Source organism: Emydura macquarii, unplaced genomic scaffold, assembly GCF_026122565.2.
Source record: "Emydura macquarii macquarii isolate MOO-44397 ecotype Brisbane River unplaced genomic scaffold, CSIRO-AGI_Emac_v2 contig_3451, whole genome shotgun sequence".
NCBI classification, from domain to species: domain Eukaryota; kingdom Metazoa; phylum Chordata; order Testudines; family Chelidae; genus Emydura; species Emydura macquarii.
Window position 1 is genome coordinate 7,015,377 of NW_027133588.1, and position 27,390 is coordinate 7,042,766.

The 27,390-nt window shown below is 43.3% G+C and overlaps 1 protein-coding gene across 1 annotated transcript in view; it reads right to left on the minus strand.

Moving 5' to 3' along the window:
- KLF13 (KLF transcription factor 13) overlaps positions 1-27,127 on the minus strand; it is a 35,616-nt gene extending 8,489 nt beyond the window's left edge. Inside the window, exon 1 of the mRNA XM_067534611.1 lies at positions 26,152-27,127. Coding sequence (XP_067390712.1) covers positions 26,152-26,692 — 541 coding nt within the window. The 5' untranslated portion in view covers positions 26,693-27,127. The remainder of the gene's footprint in view (positions 1-26,151) is intronic.
- Between the last annotated feature and the right edge of the window lie 263 nt (positions 27,128-27,390).

Below are 27,390 nucleotides of genomic sequence, written 5' to 3' on the forward strand. Positions count from 1 at the left end.
TCTCGAAATTTCAGTTTTCTCTTCTTCCCCCTATCATTTTGGATAAAATAAAATAAAGATCCATTTGGATGGCCAATAATGTCATTTCAAACAGTGACAGCAGCATGTTCTATTTTCACAGACTGTATCCCATGCCGAGTATTTGTTTTCCTAGCATTTCTTTATTGTGGTAACTTATTAGGGCTCTTTATTAAAATTTCTTGGCAGCTTTTCCTGAGTAAAGCTGGAAGCTTGACATTTGAGGGTTATTAAATTGGCTATTCTAGTTCTAGATGTCCTATGTCTAAAAAGCACAATTTCATTTGTGATTTCAACAAATGCTTAGCTTCTGATCCCACTGCTCATCTGAAAGGCTGATTCAATTGGCTGTTTTTCATCGAAATGTGACATTACTATAAGAAGTTTGAAAAATTATTTCCACCTTTACTTCCTTCTGGTCTTTTTAACAATGAAGGATTCCAAAAAAACCAACCAGCAGGGGTAGGGTTAACAAAGCACTGTTGCATAGGATTCGGTCTGCAAACTCCCTTCAGCGGCCTTCCTAAAACCTGGTCTATAGAAATCACAGGATATTATTTGCTGCTTTATTAGGCACATGCTGAGAAAGTGACTGAGGGCCTGCCCTCCATCTTTGCAGTAGACCTTAAAGAGTCTTACATGATTTCTTTTCAATGTTTCACTAGGAGAAGCAAAGTGTCTAGTGTGACGCAAAGCTACTTGTATTTCTATGCACATTTGGTCTTCCTGAGCCATTCTGAGAAATAGTGATGCAGCAGTTTACAACAGTTCTGCTTTCAAAAGAATGAAGTTAATTAGAAATCATACAAGACCACAATTTTCAACTTTCAGAGAAGACTAACAAATCTGCTAATCATCTGCTTCCAATGATCTTCCAACTGAATAAACTAGCAGTTGAATGAGAATCTTACATGTAGCAGTGGTTTTCTCTGGCCCCTCTGAAACAGGGACTTGCTTTAAATTTAGTCTATTCAGACACTAACTGCCATTAACTGTACTCTTGTGGAATTTTGCCTACACTGCACCATTGTAGGTGCAAAGCTGAGTATTTGTGCCTCTAATTATTCGATTGCAGGTAAAAATCACACAGTTGCAGGTACTTAGATTTGCAACCACAGTTTACTTCTGCAGGTGCAAAAATGCAAGTGTAAATTGCGTGGGCACAAACTGTATGTGCAAAACAGTTGTGCAGGATTTGAGCTGCACAATGCCATTAATGTACATGTAGCAGGGGATGTTAGTCTAATACTGTATGCCCTGCCCTTGCTTTGACATTAGCATCTTTGCACATTTACAGAGATTTTTTTTTTAGCCACAGGATTTGTGCACTTTACAAAGATCAATAACCCTTCACAAAGCATTCCTCTGAAGTTCTCTACAAGCTTAGAGCCTCTGAATTCCATCTTGCCCTGAAAAGTGAATTCCATTAAAAAACACCAAGCTCCTGTAAATAAAACACTCTTGCTGAACAATAGGTGAAATGTTAAAGTACCAGGACAGTTTCCATTCTTCAGCATGGTTATTATGGGTCAACTTTTCAGAGGAGTCACATCCCCTCCCCTTCCTTTTTCTTTAGCATCTCTAAAATTGGGCCTTGAGAAAGTCACATAAGTCAGTGGTATCGCTGAAAATTAGATCTAACAGATGTGACTCTGAGTCACTGCCTTACCTGCTAGAGAGACACTTTCTCCCCTTCCAACAACATGAACTTGCTTTATTAGTGTTTCTCTCACTCCCACACATGGTGATTCTGCATAGTGTGAGTAAAGTCTGTGTCAAATTGTGTGTTTACTGAATAGGACATTATTACCTGCCGTGATTTGTGTCTAGACTCCTATCAGAGGGCAGGTGGCAGGATGATGAGTGGTACAGAGAAGGCTTACATTAACCATATGCCCCTTTCAGCTGTTCCTGCACAAAGCGCTAACAGTGCTGAAGCATAAAGGCTGCAGGGGACAAAAATAGCAAGAGACAAGAGCTCCTGAGAAAACTAAACTTCTGAGCACAGCTGCACGTACAAAACCATTGGGGAAGGGAGGTGGGGTAAAAGTGGCAAGATTAAACAGAACCTCACTTTCTGAGGGCTGTTAGGAAATGGTCAGTTTGGCTTCCATATCTTACCGAAGCACGTTCATAACTTCCAGCTGCATTTTTGTACTTAGTAAATACATACTTGAATTGTATATCAAAGAGATTCTTCAGGCCATTAGTCCTTAATATAAACCAGTGCTTTTCCCCTAGATATTTTGGACAACAAGTACAATTAAAGCTGAGTATTTTTGTTAAATGTATAATGTTGTCCAGCACACAGAGTTCTTTAAAACAAACCTTGCATAAGACCCTGATCCTTAGTCTCTGGTCAACTACTGGCGTGTAAATAAAATGATTGTACAGTCTAAGAGCCTGATCCTGCAAAGGAGTTCTAAAACAAACTTCAGAGCATCAGCCAATTACGACAGGGTCAGGAAAGAAACTTCCCGCCACTCCCAGGTGCATTAGTCAGGTGCATCACTGAGAGTTTTCCCCTTCCTCCAAAACAGACATAAATCTTTTCCAGGAGCAGAACACCAAACATACTATCCCGCTGATCTGGTACAGCAAATCCTATGTAGCAATCACAATAACCCAACAGCTGTGCCATCACCAATAAATAAAATCTCCAAACCAAACATTTTCTAAATATCTTCCCCTGACTTGATTAATATGAATCATACGATTCAAACACTGTTTCACACACAGGGAATTCAAGAGCAGTAATTGTCTCTTCTCTCTAGCCAAGTTTACTTTACAGTCTCTCCATTGATCTTGACTAGAAGTAATACAAACATTAATGTGTGATAGGTTGGTGGTTGTGAAACTTGACTCTTTCCAATAAATAAAAGACTAATAAAATATGATCCAGAGTCTTTATAGGGATTAATTGGTTTCAAATTCTCACCATAGCTGCTAGAACTAAATCTGAAAGGCTGGTGCTGCTGTACTACAGGTTTTTTTTTTTCTTGTGCACTTGTACCATGAAGCATCATGCCTGCTAGCTCAAAACTTATTTGATAAGGTGGATGTGTACGCACAGGAAAACAAGACAAAAACACCTATCCCCTGTGGTGAACACTTTTCACAAAGTGGTCACTGTATATCTGACCTAACCGTCTTTATCCTCAAAGGAAACCTGCACAAAGACGAGCCTAAATTCAGAACTCTGCTAGACACTAGAAATCATGGACTGAACAGTGACACTGGATTTATGGTTTATTACAATAAACTGTAATCCACTAACCCCCCTCTTTTTTGTCCTATGACTGCAGAGGTGTTAATGGGCCACTCTACCGTCAATGGTCCCTTAGAATATGTGCTAACTCCTTATGCTAAATAATCTGTTCCTCCTTGTATGTAGCTGTGACACTCGGAATATATTTCCAAGACCTGAAGAAGAGCTCTGTGCGGCTCGAACGTTTGTCTCTCTCAACAACAGAAGATGGTCCGATAAGAGATATTACCTCACCCACTATATCTCAAAACTAACTTTTACAGTCAATGCTTGTCAATTTCTGGATTCTAAAACTCACCCTCCCTAAGAGTTTGCTTTGCTTTGTCTTCCTTCCTCTTTTGAACCTGTCACTACAAAAAGTAAGTGCATCAGGGCGAGGCATGGTACTGTAAAGCAGTGAAGGGAGCGCCACTTGGGGAGGTGGGATGTTCATTTGTTATGCTATGGGGGTTTCCCTTTGGAAAATGGAATTGGATCATAAAATGTGCAGGGTGAATATGTACAAGGATTTAATCTCTGGGCTAAGTAATTTTATGAATCCCGGAGCATGAAGGGGGAATGATATGGGTGGTGTTTCTGGAGAGAAGAAAGGGCTGAAGCAATGCAATAAATATTTGGACAACAAAATAAGTCTTTGAATAGCACTAGCCCTACTAAAAGGGGAAGAGAGGCAGCTGAAGGCAGTAGTGCTAAAGGATTGAACCAAAGGTGCTCTTGTATTAATTATTCAGAAAAATCACTCCCTGCCATATGTCCACCACTTAGGTAAGGAGGGTGTGTACATCTGGCAGTGGCAGCTCAATTTGTTGCACCAGTAAAACCTACTGAAGTAGAACAACCAGCAGAATGACAATGCTGAAAGAAAAGAAGGGAGTGGCTTTGAGAATGGTAGTGAGAGGCGAAGGAGGAGGAAGAGAAAATATCTTGAATGTGCCAAACAATCTATTGCGAAGTGTTTCACTCTTATTGTTTTGAGATTCTTTAATATCCTTCTGAGTAAGGGCCATGGGACTATCTTTAGCACAATTATCATTCATCTCAATGAGAGTTGTGGATTGAGAGCATTACATGCCCAACATCCTCGCCAGCTCAGAAGGCCTTATTACATGGCTGCTGCTGGTAATGGTGACAAGGTAATCTGTTACCTACAGGAACCTTTTTTTTTTTTCTCCTCCTGAAGTGTTGAGACAGATCTCTCTAAGTACGCAGCTAAGTAATCGGTATAAGATCATTGCTGAGATTTTTATGGAAACCAAGGAATCTGATAGGCACCCAATGGCTGGTATTGTATTCATTCTCTCCTAACTTCCTTGTTCTTTTACCAAATCCATTGCAAATAGAAAGGTATTGGCATCACATCCCGACAGGTACATAAACCAGCTGTCAAATCACGTTACGTGTCAGCATGCCACATGCTACTTTTTTATTTCATCCAGCACCATCCACATACAACACAACACTCCGTATGAAAGGATTTAACGGCAATTTTCACTCCTGCTTGACGTTCTAATACGCTAGCAAAACTGGAGCTTTCTAGGTCGAGCAAATGCTATCAAAGAGCCCAGATCATGCAAATAGAGGTGTGGCTGTTTGAAACCTCAGCGAATGCAAGTCTGAATGATGGTAGTGAGAGTGCACACTGCACGGTCTGCACTCTTACACAGGCCATGGATATATTGTATTCCTTTGCTGAGCCAATGAGCCTTTGACCCTAGACTATCTTTATTATAATGGCAGTGCTTAGCCCCTTTGCTACTGGAATTTGTCAGTGAATTATGCTGCTGTTTCATCACCAACAATCTGCCCAGCACTTTACGAAACATAGTAGACATGGTCCCAGTCCCAAAGAGCTTATATTCTAAAACAATGCAATAGAACAGCAAAGCCGTATCGTGCTATATGATGGGTTTCATTTCAGGGCTATGTTCCCATAATTACCAAGCATGTCATTTCTACTTAGTAATGATGGGAATTCCCACCAGATCTGGATTTATTTGGAGCACCAATTCCCTTCCCTGTTCCATGGGCCATACAGCCCTTCTCACAGGAGAAAATAGAGCAGTGGAAACTCCACTGCCTTGAAACAGAATTTTCCACTTGGCTCTCTCTCTTACAGCTGATTCCAAAGAAAGGAATATCTAACACTTTGACTTTTGCACTTTTATTCAAGATAATTAAATTGCTTTATGCTAAAATGGGGAAGCAATAAATCTTGGATTGTGTGTTGTGAGGGCAGGATGTCATCTAGTTTTCCATCATCTCCCAAACCACTTTGAAATATCAGACTCTGGGGTGCTGGAGAGGTCCCCATCAATTATTTTATTTCAACAACAGCTTAATGGCAACATCAATGTGCTGCCATCGTTTGCTGTTCCAGTCAATTCCATTAATGAAAGAAAGAGGACAGATTTTTTTTTTTTTTTTTTTTTTAAACATCCAGAGAAAAGAATCCTGTAAGAATAGTCTCTGAATACGAACTGGGGTTTCCTGAATCACACAGCACAATTTGGGAGGCTTTTTCCCCCTACCCAAAAACCTACCTTGAGAGAATGTTAAGGTTGCAAAGTCAAAAGTTAGGCAATGCAAAAGGTCAGTATTTTTAGCGTAAGCCTGCCATAGCATTTCACCCAGTAATCCCTGCATCAAACCAATAGTTTGTTGAACTAGAGCTTTCTCCCCCACACCTGTTATACAAAGCACCTGGCCCTTTAGCACAAGTCTGAGAAGCCTGACCTACTCAGTGTGTGATGGGGTGTGCTTCCCACACTGGCCTTGAAGGAGTTGAATTAGGCCAGGTGGCCCCAATCAGTCAATCAAGCTGCAAATGGGGGAGATCTAGGGTGTGGGGAGACTGTTAATTAGGAGGAAGCTCACCTATGAGGGAACAGGCAGGGCTTCTATAAAGCCTGGAGACCCGGCCCAATGGTGGGGTGGCCCCAGGAAGGAAGTTTGTATTTGTACTGCTTGAGGGAAGGGTGATAGGAACTGGAGAAGTAGGGTTTATGTGGTAGACCTGAGAGGGAGAAGAATAAAAGTCTTGGAGAGGCATTGTAAGAAGTAGACCAGGAGTGAGGCGGATGTCATTGCAGACCGTAACTGCTCACTACAGGGCGCTACCCTGGAACCCACAGTCCAGGGCAGGTTTGGGTTCCCCTGCAGAGTGGTATTGCATGGGGCAGCGAGTGGGCAGATGGCCTGTGTCTCTGCGGGAGTGGCCTAGTGAGGACTGCCTGAGGCGCTTGGTCGGAGAGAGACTTGGCAAGACTCCCCTAGAAGGGGAATCACAGTGACCTGGCTGAGTCCCAAAGCAGCCAGACTGTGCGAGTCTGTGAGTGGGAGGAGGGTGCAACAGGAGAAGAGAAGGGGAGCTGAACTGGATGGCATTGATCCCCAGAACTGCCTGAAGGGAGCACCACCCTCTGGTGAGTAGAGCACCCTGTGACACAGTGTAATAGAAGCTAGCATTAAAGGAGGATGTGTTGGATTTTTCCCCCTATTGTTAAGCAATGTTCTGATCCGATTCAAGCTGTGCAAAGTGACAAGTCAGGGTGAGGGGTGCCTTACAAAATGCTAGACACATTTTCCAGTCATACCACAAACAGCTCACTTAAAACACTGAAATGGAAAATAATAATAGGTCCTGATTCTGCAGTTGGCTCCACTCAGGCAGATCCCTGAGCCCACTGATGTATAAGGGGAACCATGTGGGTGCAGGGGTAAATAGTAAGATGAAGCTACGAGTTACAAAATAAAGCCCCATATTACTCTTGCCACAAGCACATAACTAATGTCCGCATGCGTGTCTGCCAGGGGATGCTCAGGCTCACCCAGCGGGGGAGTAAATTCAGCGATTAATGAAAACCTCATGCAGACAGAAACTGAAGCTAAGAAAGGCAACTCCTCCCCACTTACCATGGCCTTGCTTCTTCACGCACCAGGAGGAGAAAATCCTCCCTGCACCTGACACAACTGACTGAAATGAGTCTAGAAGGAAACCTGTGGTTAAGGTACCAGTAGAAGCACATGGTTTCCATTACGAACTGTTGTTCAGATCATTCCTCCACCACTTCAGAGTTGCTCAGTAGGAACCAGACCGCTAACCAGCCTGCTTTGTGAACTCCACACAGCCCCAGCAGTGTAGCGTCACCTGCGCTGTGGAGATTTAGCCCTTTAGACCTCCTTTTTGCCTCAGTCCATTAGTGCTGTAGATTGTTCATTATAGCAGGACACTCTGGGTTTTTCCCCACATGTTAGCCTCTCCTCCAAGCCTAGGAAATGATTCTTTCTAATTATGTAACAGTAAGGCTCATAACGCAACTGCCAAGTCAGACCATTCTGTAGCTCACTCTTGCTCCAATCAGCTGCAGCATTACAAAGAGAGAGAGGCAGTGCATGCAGAGTTAATTGGAACCTGGGTGAACTTCCCAGAGAGATTTCATAGTGGGTGCTAAAAGTGAAAGTCTTTGTGGTGTCACGCTGGCTGGTTTTGTTTGGTTTTAATTCATGTAAATTGGTGAATAGTACTGGCTCCAAATTCTTCTTTGGCAATACCCTATAAAAAGTGTGTCCAAAGATTTGTCTTTGCAAAATATAAATTTTGCACATTTCTAATCCAGTGTGGAATATATCATAGCTTGCCCTTTGAAATAAAGGGGCTTAGAGAGGTGTGATGTGGTGGTAAAAAAGTTATGAATCATGAGACCTGAGATCCTAGAGGAGAGCTCAGAATGCTGATCAGAGCCCCTAGCTCTAGTCCTCCGAACTACAGCCACCAGTGGTACGCCACCTCTCCAGCCACAGTCTCCCTGGGGAAGAAAAAAATCACTGCAGAAGTTTTCCGTTCCCGAGAGAAAGGTGGAAGTGGAGAAGGACCCACACTCAGTGAACCCAGCCATAGTGCGAGGAAAGAGGAGGTGATCCATGATCAATCCTATTTTGTAGTAGCTTCCATGTCATCAGCACTTCATTGTGCTTCACTAAAATCAAGTTGAGTGGTTTTTGTCCAGTTTCTTCTGCATTTGGGCCCATAACTGCAGCCCCGTGCCTTGCCCACACAATTCAGGTCTGGGCACTAGCCCATGCCAGAAGGTTAAATGAACTTTTCCCCAAGCTGTGGTACGGCCACTATGATCCAAATCCTTAAAAGTACTTAGCTCCGACTGATTTCGATGGGAGTTACCTACCTCAATACCTTTTGAAGACCTGGACTCATGGCCCTAAAACAACTCTTCAGTGAGTGTGGCTGTCCCTGTCTTTCCACTAGCTCGCTCTTGCATGATGGCACTCTGTTGTGGAGAAGAGCTCCACACCATGTCCATGTACACCCTCAGGTTCCTCTCTCCCATTGCATAATAAAACCACATCCGTTCTGCTGCCTGGGGGGCTCCCTCTATCTGTGGAGAAGGGCACAGTACTTGACCATCGGGTTTTTTTTTTTTCATCATTCCCTGATTAGTATCTGAAAAGCAGTCTAGTACGAATAGGAATGATGATGCAGGATCTGAAATCTCTTTTCTAGAAGATCGCTCTTTGTTGTCTATTAGTTTTGTGACTGATCATCTACTAACTCTCAACCGGACAGTAACAAAGAAAAAATCTAAGCCTAATTCTTCCAAATATAGAAATCTGAAGTCCTTTTCTTCCTATTATCTACCATTTCTGAGTAAAATCTAGTCAACTTGGTAGGTCTTGAAGTTATTGTATCTGAATTCCAATCATTTGGGGGAAATGGCTAGAAGTTATTTGGATCCAAACTAAAACGTCAGACCTCTGAATTTTGGGTACATTGGAACCAAATCTAACATCATGTACCATCCCCAAGCTATAGGGTGGATACAAAAATGACCCCTCTATTTAAACTATTAAACAATTGCTGATGGAACTTTCCAATACAAATAATATTTGATTAATTTAGCCCCTTGTTTTGGTTAGTAAATCATTCACAAAACTGATCCAACTTTCTTTGAATATACTCATTATAATGTGAAATTAATTTCAGGTTATGGGTCATTCACAAGATATTTGCTTTGCTATTCTTTTTGTGGTGTCTGATTGGCTACCTAAATACAACAGATACCATTTAGTTACATCATAGAAAACACACACATCACATGGTAGTGTTTCTGCTCCCAGATCGGATGAAAAACATTTTAAACAGGAGAATACTCATCATTTGCATTTTGTTAATATGCATCTGGTATGACCTGTGGGTGAACTGATGCCAAAATATGTGGAACCTTAAGAATCCATGAACACTGTGACCGATATCTGGCAACAGCCTGAATTATTGCAAAGAATGAATCATCTGACCTCCGTAAATCAGTCTTTTCTCTGTGGGCATATTAATGAATCCATTTTTATTATTCATCCTTTTTCTATTAAAAATTAAAGTGTGCTCATTGAGAACAAGGCTTATCAAACGTAAGGCTCTAAAGAAATGAATGCTCCATTATACCAGGTGACGGAGTAACAGGTTCTTTACTTAGGACTTGGAGCTGTGGTTTTTTGGGGTTTTTTTTTTTTTTTTTTTTTAAGACTTTTGGTGCCCAGCTCTGCAAGAAGCTGAGCACCCTTCACCCTCCCCCACCACCGCCACCACTGAAATCCATGTCCTATAGCTTCAGTTGGTGTTGAGGATACACATTACACTACTGGAGCACCTCACAAGATAGGCTGAGGGTCTGTTTTGCAATGAGCCAAGCAAACAGAAGCCAATAAAACTGTCGCAGGTGGCGACTGCAAAATTTCTCTGTCACTCTGCTATAAAGCATTTTCTGTGTTCCTAAACTCTAGTTGCAGGCCTTGGCCATTCTGTGCGGCCACCAGGGGGTTACTGATTAAACACTAACGTTCACAATCTGATACTATGAGTTTATCCTTCGGTGGGGAGGAAAGGGGGTGGGAATTTCTTTTTATTTTTGTGCAACAGGCATCGGTGGTACTTAAGCAGCTTATGAGCAGCCTCAGCCAATGAAAACACAGGATTCAGCTAGTGTAAATGGTAAGCTCTGAGAAGTCATTTTATGGGCTGATAACCAAACAGTAGGTCTGTGTTCTGACTTCCTGACAGAGTGCAGTTGCTTTTTAATGTGTATATAAACCTTTCATATTCACTTTATAAAAGCTTCTGCCCAGAGTCTAAAACCTCACTTGCCATTATAAACCAGGATATGCATTTTTCTAGTAATATGAGTCTGTGAAATACTTTGAGTTCTATTCCATGATCCTTACTTTTAAAATGAATAAACTTTTAGAACAGCAATAGTTGAAATTCGGTATTCAGCTCCTACCAGTCATCATCATAAACTTACATGTGATCATTTCATTATTTCCCATTAATGTGGAAAAAAGTCTAATTTAAGTCAGCTTTATGTGTGCAAGACTTCCCACCTTTTCACTACAGGTGAATAAGAAAAGAGTAAAGAAGCTATGTGCTACTGTTACTAGGGCCTGAGGCAAGTTTGCCTTGTGCACTGGTATAGTTTCTCAATTTAAGAAATGAACACGCCTAACCTGGGTTAAGTTTGCCCTTTTAAGTGGGGGAGAGGAGAATTGATTCCTTTCTCTCCTTTTGAGATTGTGCACCTGCTGTCTGGCTACACTGAAGTAGATTTACCACAATTTGCATGTACCGAGGGAAAGGGTATTGGTGAAATACTCTGCAAAATGTATGCTTTTATTGCATGTTGTCCAGGAAATTGTCTCTTATGAAAAAGTCCTGTAAAATGTAATACAGCACACTTTTCTATAGAGGTTTTTTTATATCTTATGTTGATATATTCCAGAGGGGTAGCTGTGTTAGTCCGTATACAGCAAAACCGAGAGTTCTGTAGCACTTTAAAGACCAACAAATTTAATTTCAGCAGGCGCAAGCTTTCGTGGGCTTCAGCTCCCTTCCTCAGATGCAGTTGGTAGAAATAATATAGCAAATACTGGATATGTGTATGTTGCCTCCTATATATGTTGCCAATATTTGCTGTATTATTTCTACCAACTGCATCTGAGGAAGGGCTGAAGCCCACGAAAGCTTGTGCCTGCTGAAATTAAATGTGTTGGTCTTTAAAGTGCTACAGAACTCTCGTTGTTGTTTTATGTTGATATGCTATTTTTCAATTGACAATTATATCCCTGCAATGGAATTCTATAGGATAGCTCAAATACCCTACAGAAAGGATATAATTCATCCTCTGGCATAGGCTAGAGCAGCCCCAGAAAATGAGCATCAAGCAGGTAAATGCATAAATCACCACCACCTCATGAGGTGAATACCAGAGGAGTTCAGATTCATTAGCTTGCAGAGGAGAACATGGAATCCCCTGAGAATGAAAGAGTTGTAGAGCTGCTAGAACATTTAGAAGACAAGAAATGATGATGTGTTGCCCAGTTTTCATTACAAGTGACAACCGAACACAATTCGCATCCGAAAAACTTCAGTTGTTTGCCAAAAGAAATGGTATCAAACATCTTATCCACTCCTTACCACTCTGCCACAAATGGATTAGTTGAAATGCTTATCTGGACATCCAAGCAAGCAATTTGTACTATGACTCCAAATAAAAGTAGCTCACTACATAAGATTAGGAATTTTATTTGGCCTATAGGTATGCAGAATATTCTGCTACAAATGAGATCTAACCTAGAGTCTTGCCTGGACTTGTTAAACCCAGTCTACAAACCAGCCATTTTTAAATGATGAAATGGACACACACAGTCACATGCAATTGTGCAGTTTTAAGTGGGAGAAGTATTAGTAAGAGAGAGCCTTTTTAGTCACTGAATATAAGTCAAGAATAAGGACAGAAAATGGTTGGAGGTGAAGTGGGGAGGGCAGGATATGGTCCTCCATCTAAACTTTGTCACAGCTTAAGAGTCTATTTGAGTATGAGCGGTGGGGAAAACCCATTATTACTTTACCCTATCTATACAAAGAAGTATTTTTTCTTTGAAATGATAGCTGACTTTTATCAGTTACCTTACCAAACCCTTAAGACCTTAAAGCTAACAATTGCCATTTAGGGTAAACAATCTTGTTTTAAGTGGGGGGAGGGAGGGGAACACTGACAGACTAGACCAAGGTTTAAAATAGTACAATGGCAGAGAGATGATTGTCCTTTGATAAGGTCAGTGTTTTCCCTGGAGGCAGTGCAGCTTTAAAAATTCTATGTGCAGAAAGCTCACTAGCAGAAATAATGGGCCAGTTTCTTACATGGCTTTTAACTGACAAACAGTTTTTATAATAGTCTAAATTTGACTTGCCCTTCCCTCTCTAGGACCTTGTGGTAATGAATCAGGTGAGAGCTTACACTCAACCTGAAAGTGCACATTTACTAGGTCTGTTCGCTGTAATAAAAGGTTCAGTCAACCTCATATATCCTAAACTAACTTTAAGCAGCAAAACAACAGCCCAGATCTTTAGAGGGAGTAAAGGGCCTAAATTTACTTGGAGGATCTGGGCCAACGCTTATCAGCTCAGGAATTAGCCAGAATATAAGGGTTAGAAGATACATTGGAAAGCTTTTGCATTCTGCAGGGATCAGTTAAACCAGTTTCCCAAATTTTTTAAATCTGAGCTCCCCTCCACCCCTCAGGAAAATGCGATCAAGGATGCGCACACACCTCCTCACTACCCTGATGTGGTCTTAAAGCCCTTCCCACCTTAACATATACATCTTCTGCACCCCACCTCCACCCTCACAAAGTTCTTCACAAACACCTCACTTGAGATATTACTTCTTTGCTTATGTGCTTTGATGAGCAGTGAAATAGAAATTAGCAGGCTTATTCAAAGTAGCACCAGGGGCCTCTGAGTTTGCACTCACTATAACAAAGGGGTTAGGATCACACCTTTAAAGCTACTGTTTCAGGTTCTCTGCAAAAGATGCTGCATCAGTCACACTGGCTTCACATTCTGAAGTTTTTCTTTACAACCATATCATCTGTTCTGGAAAACAACTAAGAACTCTTTCCATGCTGCTGCTAGCTAATCCTCAGTGCCCTCTCTCCCATGGGGCATGTCTCATGCTTTGAGAAACATTGAATTAAAATATCAAGCATCAACAAGCCTCCCTCCCCCACTCCCAGCACCCTCGTCATCAGAAGCCAGGAGAGACAGAGCTATACAAGTTCTTTAACTGAACAAGCGGCACAGAAGGGTGTGGGGTGGTGTTTTTTGGTACGTATTATTGATGCTATGCTTGTTAAACATGCAGGTGGTGAGGGGAAGTGGTTTCTTTCCAAATGAAACACAAAATTTAGTTTAAAAAATAAAGCTGCATGTTTCCTTATCAGACACAGTAACGGACAGAACTTCATTGAAGGCAGGGATGTGGTTAGCCAGAGATAATGGTACCTTCATGTGTTAAAGTGAAACTGAGTCCATTATTAACTTAATAGTTACCAGTCACTATACTTTCTGAATAGTTACTTATCTATCCCTTGGCTTTTATAAACAGGTTAGGCCTTTCATTTAGAGACTGCTATAATTATGATTGCCAATCAATCCTATTTTCAATAGCTTATAACTTTGCAAATTTCAGCCCAAAAGGGCTGTTTGTTGTCAGATTGAGTGAGCAGAATCTTTCTGTTGTTGCCCAGAATGATGGGGGGGGGGTGTTTGTTTTGCTGGGAGAAAAAAATAGAGACCTTTTACAGAAAATGTCGAGAGGAGATAGGAACATGAACCTGGGCAGGGATGACAGTCCCAGCCACTAGATGTGCCTTCCAGTGATCTAGTGACAATCTTTTTTTGTTGCAGCTGGCTTATGCATTTAATTTTATTGTATAACAAAATCCAGAGTGTGTATGCCATCTGCTAATGTTGACACTGCTTATGCATGCGTATATCAACTGAATGGAAGTTTCCATTGACTAGGCCATCTCCGTCTTCCATTAGAAATGTTTTCCTAAGAAAGTTAAATGTAGAGCCTTGCAAATCCAGATATCCGCATCCATGGATCATTTTTGCAGATTGCAGATCAAACACCCATACGAATTTTGCATCCACTCAGGGCTCTACCTGTGTGCAATTACTGCAGTATGTAATAATGTTATTGGCCTGTCAAAATGTATCAATGACCAAAACAAAAAAGCCAAGGAAATCCTGTTCAAATGCTACCCACCCTGTCTTCATCTTATCTGTTAAATTTACACACTGCAGCTTATCTGGTAGTGGTAAACAAAGTTACATATGTATGCATTAAAAAAAAAATCCCACATATGTATTGAAGAAGGAATAAATTAGTGGGAATTGAGTAGTATCCATACAATAGCGCCACATGTATTTATTTACAGCAGTGCCTTACATCCATTTAACAAAGTATGCAATACAAACACTTACGTACCATGATGTTTGCAAATGTAAATGCATGGTAGTTCTAAATCCTAATTTACAAAGGGGATCTGTGCCTGCACAGATTCACTTACATGCACAAAAAAAAAATACCAAACTTCTATGCGCTCAAATTAATAAATAGCTTGATACTCAAATGAACTGAGGCAATAAACATTTGAATAGGGACTAACAGCTTGCAGGCCAAGTTCCAACCCTACTCAACTGACTGTGTTCTAAATCCCTCTAATGTAAACAATGACAGATGTTTAGCTAGAGAGGCTCAGCTCACCTCGGCAGCTGCTGCACCTCATCTGGATTCAATGTGGAATAAGGAAGCATCTTCAAAGTTGCAATTGGAGATGGTGCAGGCTGTCCAGCTATGTGACCAATCAGTGCACCCCTCCCTCCTCAGACTTCTGGGCACTTCTGGAGCTGCTGATGGCAGCTGGGAGGTTATAGCAATGCAACTCTCCTCTGTGCAGATCTTCAATTTTAAGGGACCCACTTGCAGGAGCTGGTGTAATTAATGATTTGAACATTGCCCTAGGAGTTTTGTGGTGTAACTTGGTAGAAGTATTTGATAAAGCTAAGGCAGCTTATTGAGCCATCTGTTACAACTCTACATAGTAATCACAATCACAATTTGTCATTCCTGAGAGAGTCACAAACACCCTGATGACAGAAAATCATTGCATTGCACAAGAGGTCATTTAAGGATATGCTTGCTTCAGTGCTATTTGACTTAAGCCTTGTTCCTGGTTAGCAAGTGTTTTTATGTTAGAAATGAGAGGAAAAAAAAACAAAACCAAACACACCCAAACTTTTAAAAACATTGTTATCCCAAGTTAAGGCTCTATGAACCCAGCTGAATCTGCACAACCTGAAAAATACAGGATGTGTCTGACTTCAGTGCCTGAACTTAAATAACCCGCATTGTCTCAAAATATGCAGTATGATAATGATCTCACTGCCCATGTGAATTGAGCTAACAAAAGCCAAGTGCGTAAGAAACAAAGATCTAGAAAGAGAAGTACTATAAAAGTACCTGTTAAGGGTTACTCTTAATTTGGACTGTGGCCTAGTTTTCAGCTCTGTCAGCAGAATCTGACTTCCAAACAGCTGATCCAAGATTATTTGGATGGGGGCGTTGGAACATGTGCTTAAATTATAAAACAGAACTAGAAACCACATGTCCTACATAAACAAGATCCAGGTTTCTGCTCTTGGATGTGCCGTAATCCTGTTCAGCCAGACAATAACACAGTGCAACTCTTGTGCTTTAAAAGTGCCTTGACAAAATGAACTCTCTGCCCTTGTTTCATACTGAATGCTGATCTGGCAAAGCTGTTGTTCGTGTAGGAACCATGTCTCTCTCAGATAGAGTAATGCTTACATTAGAGCAGCAAAATCATTGGTAGGTCGTTCAAAACACTTTTCCATAGGACTGTGATCAATTCCTATTGTAAAAACAACAAAGGTTGCTCTTCACTTGCCCTATTTAAAAAAATAAAAATTCATTTATCCTGAGGTCTGTGACAGGAAGTAGGTTTTGCCTTTAGTCTGTGGGAAGGAGAAATAAAAGTACAGGTGTGCGGAGGGTGAGCTGTACTTGGCACTGCCAAGCCTTTGCTTGTAGGAGCCTGCAGTCACTTAGCACTGCTTAGTGATTATCCCGAGCTAATCAGTCCATGGAGCAGTTAAGAAGCAGATGGGTTTATTATTGCCAGGAGGTGGGCGGTGGTGAATGGGCACCCAGGTCTCTCTCTCATTTAGCATTGCGAAATATTAACCTTGCATTAAAATGTCTAATTACATTCGGCGAGAACATCCCCTCACATGTTAAAAGCCCAGAGAAGGAGTTGTGTAGAGAGAAATCTAGGTGATTTCTGCATGTCATCCTGTCAGCTGGGCAGGTTCTGCCCCCTGCAGAAAAGACTCTCCCCAAACCAGCAGATCCTAAAGAAGCTGCACGACGGCAGAGCCGTTTATGGGGCGGTACCGTGCCTCTTCCCCAGTACTGCCTTCTCCGCTACAGCTCCCTACCAGTGCCATTCCCCTGGATCAGCCCAACCAGAGACTCAGCCTGGCCCTAAGAACCTCTAGCAGGAGGCCCTATAGAAAAGTGAACACAGCATGGGAGCTGTGGTATTTTTCCAGGAATTCTCCATGTGGTGGCAGGAGGGATACACGTTCCTGGTCTCTGCTCCCCTCTCCCACCTTGAAAGCCAGATCTGCAGCTAGGGCCCTGCTGGAGTTGGAGGATGGTATCCCAGTGAAGGCTCTGCCTCCCTCTATATATGTATATGGACTACAAGGGCAGGGGAGAGTATGGTCTGAGCCTTCTTTTAAACCTGTATTTGCTTTTGAAAGGCTTTACTTGGACAGCGCAAAGCCCTATCCCATGGGAGATCGCTCAGGGTCGATAGAATGGGGACAGTGGCCTGCCCAACCAGCAAGAGAATAGAGTACTCCATGTCATTCCTGAGTGACCCCCCCCCCGGCTGACACTCGGAACAGAACTGTTTGGGTTCGGAGGATGCCACATGGTGGAGTTCAGCTTGATGCTGGGTTAATGGGGGAGGGGATCCAGGAGGAGGCCTTCTGCCACCACAACACTAATACAAAAACTCTGAGCTCAGGAAAATGTCTGACCAGAAAATCCTGATTGCCCTGCAGCAAACGGGATACACTCATCCCCAGACCCCACCATTCAGAGGTTCGTGGATTTTAAGGCCAGAAGTGATCCTCTAATCTGATGCCCTACATAGCACAAGCCATAGAATTTCACCCAGTAACATTACATGGCTACACAGCAACAGTGCATCCACCACTGTCAGTCACGTGATTTGTGCAGATACCCAGGTTCTCTCCTTCAAGCCTGTATTCCACTCTGCAACCTACATAAAGGGCTAAGATGCATACCAGTCTGTCTAAGCAGAATTACACTGCATCCAGCAGAAGGGAATCGGCGGCAAATCCCATGCAGTGGAACGCTCTGACCAAGTAGCTGGGCTGGGTGCTGAACATATGCACCTGGAGGAAGGGAGGAATCTTTCCCCACTAGTTGCTCTGGGGGCTTTGGTTCCACCATGAGGCAGGCACGCACAGGGGATGTGCAATCCAAAATTCACCCTTCTTCCTGTCTCCCCCAAAGGAAGGTCCCTGGTCATGCTGTCTGACGACAGGGGTGAAACCTGGACCAAGTTTTTCCCTAGTGGATATGGAAAGGCCCCCCACCCATCACTCCTGGAACAGCGAGAAGGGGAACCTATAGCTAATACAGTCAAATTCTATTTATTGTGAAATTTTTGTGGGGAAAATTCTTTGCTCTGGGCCAAATTCTGAAGCCCTTACTCAGTTTTTACTCTGCCCTTACTGAGGCAAAACTCTTACTTACTCCTTAAATATATTTTAAAGCATTTTTTTTAAAAGCGGCTTCTGTCCTTAAATTGCAGCCTTAGCCATAAATCCAGCAAGCGTTGCCTCATATTTAATTTAATTGCCAGAGTTTTTCGTGTTTGAACATGGCCTTCCTCCCTCCTACCACTTGTTTGGTCCTGCAGCAAAGTGGTAATATCAGAGTAATTCTGTGACTCTGCTCCCAGATCAAGCAGAATGAGAGGCTGGATTGAAGGACATAACTCTCAACAAAACTCAGGCTTCAGTCGAAGCAGCGTGGGATTAGTTACTAGCATAGGAGGGATCTAGCCCAGGGCGTTTCTAGTTCTATAAATGTTTTATTCACATCTTAGTATCACGTAAGGCAGAAAAATGAATTTAGGTGTGTCTTACAAAAGAAAACCCTCTGCTTCATCGACATAGCTAGAATATAAAACAAATACAATTCTGATAGACAAGGAGCCAAAGACTCAGTAAACTCAGTAAAGCCAAAAACTCAGTAAAGACTTCAGGATTTGGTCCTAAAAGAAAAACCTTGGTGGAAAAGTCACGTGAAGATCAGCAAACTTAGCCCTCTTCAGCGGTTAGTAATACTGCACTGTAGAGCGTTATTACCCAATCAGATTTCATGCAATTGATTTAATCCTAATCAACTGCAGCAGAATTCAATGAAAATTATTATTTAGCCCTGAGCCAGTGTGTAGCTTTGTTCTTTCTGGATATCTGACTTCATCTCCCTTTTAGAACCGGAGTCTTAAAAGCCATTTATTCAAGATATTCATGGGGACAATTGCTCAAATTTCTGACTGAAATATTCAGAATACATGTAGTAATGCATATATCGACATCATGTTTCTACCTATGGAGGTAAACATTGACCAACTCTTCAGGTAAGTACATGTTGACGTTCAAATTGATGGGCCAGAATCTGTGCTAAGTTCGACCTCCCCAACCCGCCCATGTTGCTCTAGCATGATTCCACCCTTCTTGCAATCTGACTTGCAAAGGGTTCCCTGCATGGTGAAGAGCCAATGTAAAGGCTCTACATCTGTGCCACTCCCCTCCCTCCCCCCGCGGAGGGTTTTTTGAGGTTGATGGGTGTTCTAGCTATTTTGTTCGGTTGGATGGCTCCACAGGGAGATGTAGCAGCCCTAAGACTGCTCTAGCTTACTCCAGGGACAGCTCTGCTCCCTATCTGTCTCCAGAATCCAGGAGGCACAAAGGTGGTGCACCACACATCACACCCCTCGGCTGTACCTAGCAGCACTTGGCTGCAGCCCAGTATCAGGACTGATTTCACCATATTCGTCTTCTAAGAATGAAAGATGACAAACTAGTCTGAGGGCCTGGGACTGTACGTGAGGTCACTCTGCATTTACAAGGAGTTTTATTTTTAAAGTAGCCATTGAAACTTCTTTGAAGGAAGTGAGATTCCCCCCATTGAACTGCACCGATTATAACACACACACACATAACCATAAACAGTGCAACTCAATCGTGTGGGTGTCTAGAAATCCTATATTTAAAAAAGGGATGCTAGGATTTAATAGCAGCAGTTCTAGCAGGGCTGTGTGGGGCAGCACAAAGAGCCTGTGCTATCTGACTTTGAAAGACACTGAGTGTGGATTAAGCCGGCAGAAGTGCCCTGTTGAGTTGCCGGGTGTCCTAACTGGCTTCCTGGGGCCGGCAGCTTGCATTTGGGTTAGTCCTGATGCGAGCTGCTTGAGAAAACATTTGACACACTGGGCAGGGAGGGCGGGCGGGCAGAAAGCAGTAAAAGAGCTTTGCCAGGTACAACTGGGTGGGACGTATTCCAGAGGTCTTCCACAGCCTCCATCCGTGCTACCGGTAGCAAGTCAGGCTCCCCGTCATTTGGGCCAGGCTCAGCTACATCTGACCACAGCAGAAGAGGCAGTCAAAAGCTGGAGTCCCTGTAGCTATTAACTGAGAGGTAGTGCGTGTCAGTTACACACACACGGTCAGTCACCCAAAGTGCAGCTTACTCCTTCCGTAAAGGGGATTCAGCCCAAGCAACGAGCAGGCAGTGGCACTGCCAACTTCTTCTCCCATGGCTCCAAGGGAAGCGTCACTGCATCTACCGGGGAGCCCATTGGAGCCCAAAAGCAGCACATCAGTGTGTCCCCAGCACTTGCTGCACCCCTCCACCCTCCTGTGAGGAAGCACTGGCCCGTTCCTCCTCCTCCTGCACCACCAGGCTGCCAGCAGGCACAGGGTGAGTTAGAAAAACCTTCTGACATCGTAGTTCCCCCAATGGACCTTTTTCCCCACTCAGAGTCATTGCCTGAGTTTCTATTGGCAGAGGCTAGAGCAGTGATTCTCAACCCATGGCCCAATCAGCACACAGTTGTGGCCCATGTGACCTCGTCAGGGCCATCCAGGTAACATATATAGTGTGTATGTGGCCCACATAACACCTAAAGAGCTGCACATGTGGCTCATAATGGTATATAGGTTAGGAAGCCTGGGCTGAACGAAGTCCATAGTTATTTAGAGAAGTAGCAACAGTAGTTTTTGGGGTTTGTCAGGCACTGCAAAGTTTGATCTGCTTTTCTTCATTTACATATGATCACACTTCTCTTTGATCTTGTGAAGAAGTTTGCTCATACTCACATGGGATCAATGGAGCCAGGATTTCTCCCATACTGGTCTGAATTGATATGTGCAAAACAAAACCAACTTCCACAGCTATTAAGCAAACTCACCTGAAGTGTGTAAAAACAAACAAACAAACAAAAAAATCCTGCTGAGCTTCAGAATCTATGCTCCATGTAAACACTTTATGCTTCTCAACATCTAGGGGCCCCCAATATTACTGCATTCAGATTTCCCAGTCTAACCCTTCTGCCATGTATGCGCTCATTAAGCGCCACAGTAATCAGTAAAAACAACGAGAGTTCTGTGGCACTTTAAAGACTAACAAATTTAATTTTAGCAGGCATAAGCTTTCGTGAGGTTCAGCTCACTTCCTCAGATGCAGAGGTAGAAATGAGAAACATAGGATCATCATATGCATATACAACTGCATAGAGAACAATGGGGGAGGTGGATGAAAGCTGGGTACTTGAGGTCTAATGACAGTCATTGAGTAGGAGGTGAGAATGGGTGAGCAAAGCAATTTATCTCTTGTAATGAGAGAGCCATTCCAAATCTCTGTTTAAAGCCAGTTTGAATGTGTCAAGTTTGCAGATCATTTCTAACTCAGCAGTTTCTCTTTGAAGTCTGTTTTTGGAGTTTAATCAGTCTGGCCACTTGAATTTTAGAAGATCACTTTCAAATTCTAGACAGCACTGTCCTAATTAATTTGCATAGATGCAGACAGCCCCTTTTGCAAAACTCTGCTTATCCAGAATAAGCAATGATTTTGAGGACAAGGTTAAGTGTAACAGCATAGTTTTTTCATTATCGTTATCGATGTGGCAAAGGGGAAGTAAATAGACTTTTTTATTTATTTTTTTGGCACGCTGCTAAGTTTTCATGACATTAGTGAATGTAAATGAAAGTAAAATAACTTTTTCTGTCTATGCAAATTCAGCAGATGGTTAGCCTAGAAAGAATAAGGGCACCTTATAACGTCCTTTTTCTATCCAGTTATGATATGCAAACTGCAGCCCTTGCTCCAGCAGAGAGCTGTGCTTAGTGCAGGCCTAGAGAGAGGCAGGGAAAGCTAGCTTTTAAGGCCCCTTTACACTTCCCTGGTCCTGGGGCTGGGCAGAAACTGAGCCCCGAGGGCTGCTCTAACTTCTACCTAGCTGCCCACAACCTCCAGGGGCCATTCCAACAGCCAGAGCTCAGCCTGGTGCAAGGTCTCTCTGGCCACATCCCTTTCTCATGGACAGGCCCTTATTCTGGTGCCTGGGAAGGGGGTGGGGCAGATGTTTGATTTGCCAAGGTGACTGCGTCCCATCCAAAGATTGCCCAGGGAGTCATCAAGAGGCCAGCTAAGAAAGTTTTAGGGTTGCCTTACTGCAGTGCAGAGCAGCTGTTGAAAGTCCAAAGATCTGACGTTGTGTTTCTGTGCTCCCGTGCATGTAACTGGGAAAAGGCATTTAACCAGGCAGTGTCTATTTTTTCAATCAATATTATATTTGTTATGCTTAATGTGTGGCTTTCTATTATAACATGGATGAGGCTGACCACACAATCTTTGAGCTTAACTTTATTACGCTAATACTACTGATCAGTATGGGCAGCTACATCATCTTATATCAACATGTTCAGGCAAACATGTACAGCTTTTACTAAATGCTGCTCTCCATTTATGCTGCAGCAGGGAGCAAAATCTGTAAGGAATTGGGTAGTGATGCAGAGGGAGTTGCCTGTCCAATTATATTAACTCCTCTTCTGCACTTCTTGCAGTGAAGGAAGGATCCAGGTGCAATGGAAAAATAAGAGCATCACCGCCTGAGCGTGAGCAACAGGAGAGAGTGAGCATCCAGACAGCAAAGAGGGATCCAGACTGGCTCCCTTTATGCACTAGTGCATCACGATCCATCAGGAGGCAAACTGGATTCCCACGGAACCCCAGACTCCAGAGGTTTTTCAGATTGCACTCCCTTCCCCACAGCAGGACTTCGTCCTCCTTCGGAGGAGAATGAGAAAATAACTTCCAGGCTGACTCTTCTCTCTGTTCTGTTAAAGTTTTTGTTTTGTACATTCCATAGACTTGGAGGTAACTTTAACAAAACAGGAATGCATAGGCCCCTTATGTCAAAGGGATCAATGTAACTTGGGAGCTAGAGATTTGAGCGTCGTATCGGATCTGTGTGGATCTTTACACAGCTCATGAGGTTCACAGGTGTCCCTGTAGGACAGAGTTTGGACTCAAAATCAACACACTTACAATGCATATACCTTGCTGGTACATATTAGAACTCCATGGTCTGTGATTATTTTAAACTCCAGGCCATTCACCGAGAGGTGGGTGGGGGGAAAAAAAAAACACAGAAAAGAAGAGGGAGCGGTGTCTGGGGGAGAGAGGATTGAAAATATTATAGTGAAACACATTTTCTATCCAGCCCTAGCGCTTGCTGCCTTATAAATCATGTGGCATTCACAGGCAGAGGAGAGGTTAAGTGACATGTTGGTAAAAAGTCAGAAGCTAGAGGAGCTTTTTCTATAGCAGGATCACATGGGCATGCACACCTGTGCAGCTGGACTTGTGGGAGCACTAGTGGAGAATTCTTTTGATAAAATTCTCTGCTGCAATCAAGGCCTAAAGATAAAAGGCCACGTCTGTCTCCTTGGTCATTCAATACTAGTTCCCAGCTCTGGGGAGTTTTTGCTTTGAACAGCAATCCATTAGAGACTGGGCGGATCCCACAAAAGGGATCTCATGTAGGGCTCCAAACACCCATTACCAGCTTTCAGTCCCTACCAATCTGGGCTGGATTTGAACCAACAGGATCTGAAGGATTCTATATCTCATTACCCATGCCTGATCCTCAGCCACTTTAGCCCCCTCTCCTCCAGGGGTCTCAAATGTAGTGTAAAAACTGAATTTTATAAGTACAGTAGCAGACTGCTGAGTATGATTCTCAAGCAAGTCACAAGCTGTACTAGACATGAATGTCTCATCACAGTCACAGATCTCTCTTCTAGCCTGAAATTCTTAATCTTCAGCTTGTACTTGAACACAAGCTCTTCCAGTTCTACAGAAAGTGCAAGTAGTTCTATTTCTTAAAAGAACTTTGTACATACTGTAGTCACGTTTCTTCGTAATCCAGTTTGGGGGTGGTTATTGAGAGAACCGTTCCTAGCACCTTCCATTTGAGGTTTTCAAAATGCATCACAAACTTTAACTAACTAAACCGCACACAGTTTACCCACCTCACCAGAATCATCACCCCCATTCTACAGATGGGTAAATGGAGGCATGCATGTTACTTGACCATGGCTGTCTTAAAACAATGTTAGAGGTGGAAAGAAGAATTCAGAACACCTGAGATCCCTGTTCCAGTCACTGCAGCCCACCACACCTCGTGTAAAAAGGAACGTTCATTGTTCATCTTCCCCCTGGCAATGGTTACCAGTCCCCTGTGCTGAACTCTTGGGGTGGTGTGAGCTATTCTCAGGCCAGCCACAACTTTTATGGCTTTTTTTGGGGGGGTGGAAGAGTAAATAAAGATTTTTCAGTGTCTCATTGAAACATGATATAAAATGCTTCATAACAAGCAAGAGACATTTAAACCTGTCTGAAATTGAATCCAAACAGAGAGAGTCTTGTTGCCAATGAGGGAAACTTGGCAGGACTGGTTCCTTGCGTCTCCAGCGTCTGTCTGTGTGGGAAGCTTTGAACAAAGAAACTCTAGTCCCCTAGGGTCTTGCCACTCCCAGGGCAAAACCAGCCCCTTCCCCTTTTTCCTCTAACTCACACACACGCACGCACGCTTGCACGCTCTCAGTACCAATAGCTACGGCAATAACAAATTAAACCGTACAGTGCTGAAAAATTTACAGGAAGGGGAGATTTAAAAAAAAAAAAAGAGAGAGAGAGAGAGCTAGTGAGAATCTGGAGAAAAGCCAGCGTCCCTGAATGACTCCAGCTCACCAGCCCGCCCCGAATGACGCTCTCCGCCCCCTTCTTCCCGGAGGGCAGCCATAGCCAAGCCTTGTTCTCTTCAGAAGAGAGAAGTTCCTCTTCTCCCTCTCTGGGTTTCTAGTTAGCTTGAGAGCTTAGGAACCTTGCAACTTTATCTTGCATTTAAAAGGAAAGCAAAGATGAAGCATAAGGGGGCAAAGAGGTGAGTTAATAGACCTTCTCCAAAAATCAAGCAGCAAAACCCTTTGCATTAATCTAAGGAAACGAAAGCTAGGCAAGGCAAGGCAAGATGGCTGGGGTTTCAAGGATTCGGTATCCCTCTGGCCATGTAGCACAGGGACCGTCACCCCCCAACCACAACTTAACATTCTGTATTCGCCTCTCCACTTCCCCAACACAGAACTCAAAGCCTAAAACCAGAAGGGCTCTTATCCCATGTGCCATGCTAGAGGGGAAAAGGGTGAGGTGGGTGGGATGTTCTTTACACCAAAGTGAGCATTAATTCTGGCTGGTAAATTGTTCAAAGTATTTGTTTTGGGGGGTTTTTTTTCCTTACTCTATCTGTGGCCAGACTTGGATTGTGGTGTTTGAAATTACTCCATGAGGAGACTGGCTCAGGAAAGCACGCTGTAGGCTGGGTGGTGTTCTCAAGGTGGGCGCTATGACTACGACTGCGAGCGAGCATTGGTCATCTAAACCTTGTGGTGCTCTCTGACGGCTGGCCCTTTTTCCGCCAGGAATACGGTCTTGTTAAGTCTCAGGATGGCCATGTTAACATTTTCAGCCCTCCACTCTCTGTGAACGCTTTCGCGTGAGTACCTGCAAGGCTCTTACATTTTTCTGTGTACGATCTTGTGAGCCAAAAAAAAGGGGGGGGCTTGTATGAACGTTCACAGAAAACAAATTAAGAAAGTCTCGAAGACGGGTCAATCTCAGCTTGTGGCTTGCATTCAAATGGATGTTTGCACATCAGCATTTGGCCAGCTGCAACAGCCCCTTGGAGCTCGTTCTGTGATCCCCATCCCCATATGCTTGTGGTGGGGAAATACCTCCCCGGGTCTCACTCTCAGCCTCTCCCCATTCTCTTCTGGACCTCTCCAACTTCACACAAGTGTCTACTGCATTGAAAGAAACAGAAACACACTCACTCAGGTGTCGCTCAAATGTTTAATTTCAAATTCATGAACGTGGGTGTTTGAGCTTGCAGAGGAGGTGATGGGCTGCTGATGTCAAGGTAGTGCCAAAAGCAAAGGGTAGAGAGCAGTAGGCAAGAGGGGTTGCCAGCATAAGAAGCAGTGGGTGAGGTGAGAAGGGGCTAGCAGCTGTGAATTACAGCTCTCTGGATCCGTCTACTTACACATCTGACTAACACACCCTACGTATGACTAAAGCAAGGAAAAGAATAACAACGTTAGCTTGCCGTGGCTGACGACTAGAATTATTATGCCCCGAAGTTTTTACTGTGGGCTTGAGTTCTGAAAGATGAAATCATAATATTGGCCAAATGCAAGTTGGGGGAGGGGTCATTTATTTATGACAAATTGTAATGAATAAATCTCTGGCCAGCTAGTAACTAACCTGTATGGGTCCTTAGATGAGCTTTAAGATGGGAAGATTTGCCATAAACTTTTTCGCACCCCACGTAGTGGCATTTGTGCTTTTTCTGGGGTGACTCAGGGTCAGCCCGGTTCCTTCCCCGTCTGCTCCTTTGTTTGGGGCTTGGCTCCCGTACTGCAGACAGGCTAGTAGGTGTGGTTCCTCCTCCGCGCTTGCCAGCTGGGGAGACACTTTCCTCCTCAAACTCCGGAGGAGGAAAAGAAGGACTCAGTTGTTCCCTGTTATCGATGCTCTCTGTTTTTTCCAGCCGAAGGGTAGGAGAGTTTGGGACGTGCTGGTTGAGATCTGCTAAAATCGTGGCCACCACGAACAGCGACGATCCATTGTCTTTCCCGGTTTCTTTTACTTCCCGCTTATTTTCTCCATTTGAGAAAGGAGAAGGAGGTGCTGCTGCATCAGAGCGGGGATCTGAGTCTCCTTTGGGACTATGGATAATAGCACGATTGGACATAGAAACAAGGCACTCGGCTGCAAAATGATCCACGTATGCTGCTGTGGCCATTTTTCATAGGTGTTTAAAAAAAAAAAAAAATTGCACTCTTTCCCTTTAAAAAAAAATTACAAGCAGACTTTTCCCCTCCTATTTCTTAGGGTCCCTTTGTAGAAGTGAGGGCTGATTCAGCAGCTATCATAAATGCACTCTGTTCATGAAGATCGCACCCAGCTTGTCACTAAAGAGAAAAGGCATTTAAAGTCCAGTGAAAGGGAAAAAGAAGAGAAAATCCTAACTCTGGCAGCTTGTTGCTTGAAGTGGGAATTAACGCTGAGCTTCTAGAATGCAATGAAATAACAAAAAGGCAGTTTCTCTAACCCGTCCATTGCATGGTGACAGTAGAATAAGCTTTCCCCGTTATTGCTCCTCTCAGTGTTTCAGAGTCTCGTGGGGGCGTGGCGTGGAAAAACATCTGGGTGTGACGTCAGAGAGAAGCCACATCCTGAGTTGATCAGGTTAGCAACGAACATAGTAGACTTCAGCTGCTGCTGCTGCTGCTGCTCTGTGAGAGGGAGAGAAAACAGCAATGTGCAGACACAGAGATGTGGCCGTGAGCTTGGAGTCGGCCAGGGAATAAAAGCAGGCAAATGAAACAAAGAATGTGATTGGTTCGGGGAAGGCGTTGCACAGGCCAATCAAAGTGCCAACATAGAAACCTCCACACTTGCAAATTTCCAGGAGCCAATTAAATTTTTCTTACTTTATCT